Source organism: Pygoscelis adeliae, unplaced genomic scaffold (genome assembly GCF_000699105.1).
Source record: "Pygoscelis adeliae isolate BGI_AS28 unplaced genomic scaffold, ASM69910v1 Scaffold262, whole genome shotgun sequence".
NCBI classification, from domain to species: domain Eukaryota; kingdom Metazoa; phylum Chordata; class Aves; order Sphenisciformes; family Spheniscidae; genus Pygoscelis; species Pygoscelis adeliae.
In genome coordinates, this window is record NW_008824184.1 from 1,951,861 (window position 1) to 1,952,763 (window position 903).

Below are 903 nucleotides of genomic sequence, written 5' to 3' on the forward strand. Positions count from 1 at the left end.
GGGGGCCATGGGCGGGCTGTCACCGCCCCCAGGACCCCCGCCGGGTGCTTACCCCCTGTGCTCACACTCCCAGATCTCAGCCGTCCAGGAGCTGAGCTGCTGCTCGTCCCCCACCTCGAACAGGACATCGGTGGCGTTGGTGACCTGGGGGGCATCAGCGAGGGACAAGGGGGCTTCAGAGAGAGATGTGCATCCCCCTCCCACCCAGCCGTACTCAGGGACTGACCCTGACCCCAGCCGGGGCAAAGCATCCCCCACCCTGAATGCCGCATCCCCCCCCATGCACCCCGTCCCCGGCTGGGAAGAGGAACCGAAATTTGGCATGGGAGCGTTCGGCAGCCACGTGCGCCCCAGAGGGCAGGGAAGGCCTCAGGGCCAGCTGTGGACCCCCTCGGCTGGGTCCTACCTTGAGGACGAAGGTGTGGAGGTTATCGGGCATCTCGAGGCGTGTGCACCTCACCTCCGCACGGACAGCAGAGCAGGCAGTGTGCAGCTTCGGCTTGGAGCCCTGCAGAGGGGAGTGTGGCAGTTGAGCTGAGCCCCAACACCCCTGCACCCCAAAACACCGCCCTATGTCCTGCTGCTCCACTGGAATGGGGGTCAAGCCTGCCGGGAGCCACCCAAGGCACGGCAGCTGGCAAGGAAATACCCCACTCTGCAAGGAAATACCCACATGGCAAGGAAATACCCCGCAAGGCACTGCCTAGCTGCTGTCAGGGCACCCCCGGGGGGCCGAGCGGCGCCTAGAGCAGGTACCCATCTCGGTGGCCCCCAAGGACCCGGCAGCGGAGGGGTGGATGGAGGAGAGGAGGGAGAAGGGGGTTCCCAGCATGGCAGTATGTGCCGGGGAGACTGTGTGCACCGATGGGGAAATTGGGGTGCAGGCAGGGAGCATCTTGGTTA

At 65.8% G+C, this 903-nt stretch overlaps 1 protein-coding gene across 1 annotated transcript in view; it reads right to left on the minus strand.

Moving 5' to 3' along the window:
• Positions 1-48: 48 nt before the first annotated feature.
• SH2B3 (SH2B adaptor protein 3) overlaps positions 49-903 on the minus strand; it is a 19,736-nt gene continuing 18,881 nt past the window's right edge. The window contains exons 4-5 of the mRNA XM_009334455.1: positions 407-508; positions 49-144 (exon numbers count right to left, since the gene is read on the minus strand). Of these exons, the coding sequence (XP_009332730.1) occupies positions 49-144; positions 407-508 (198 nt within the window). The remainder of the gene's footprint in view (positions 145-406; positions 509-903) is intronic.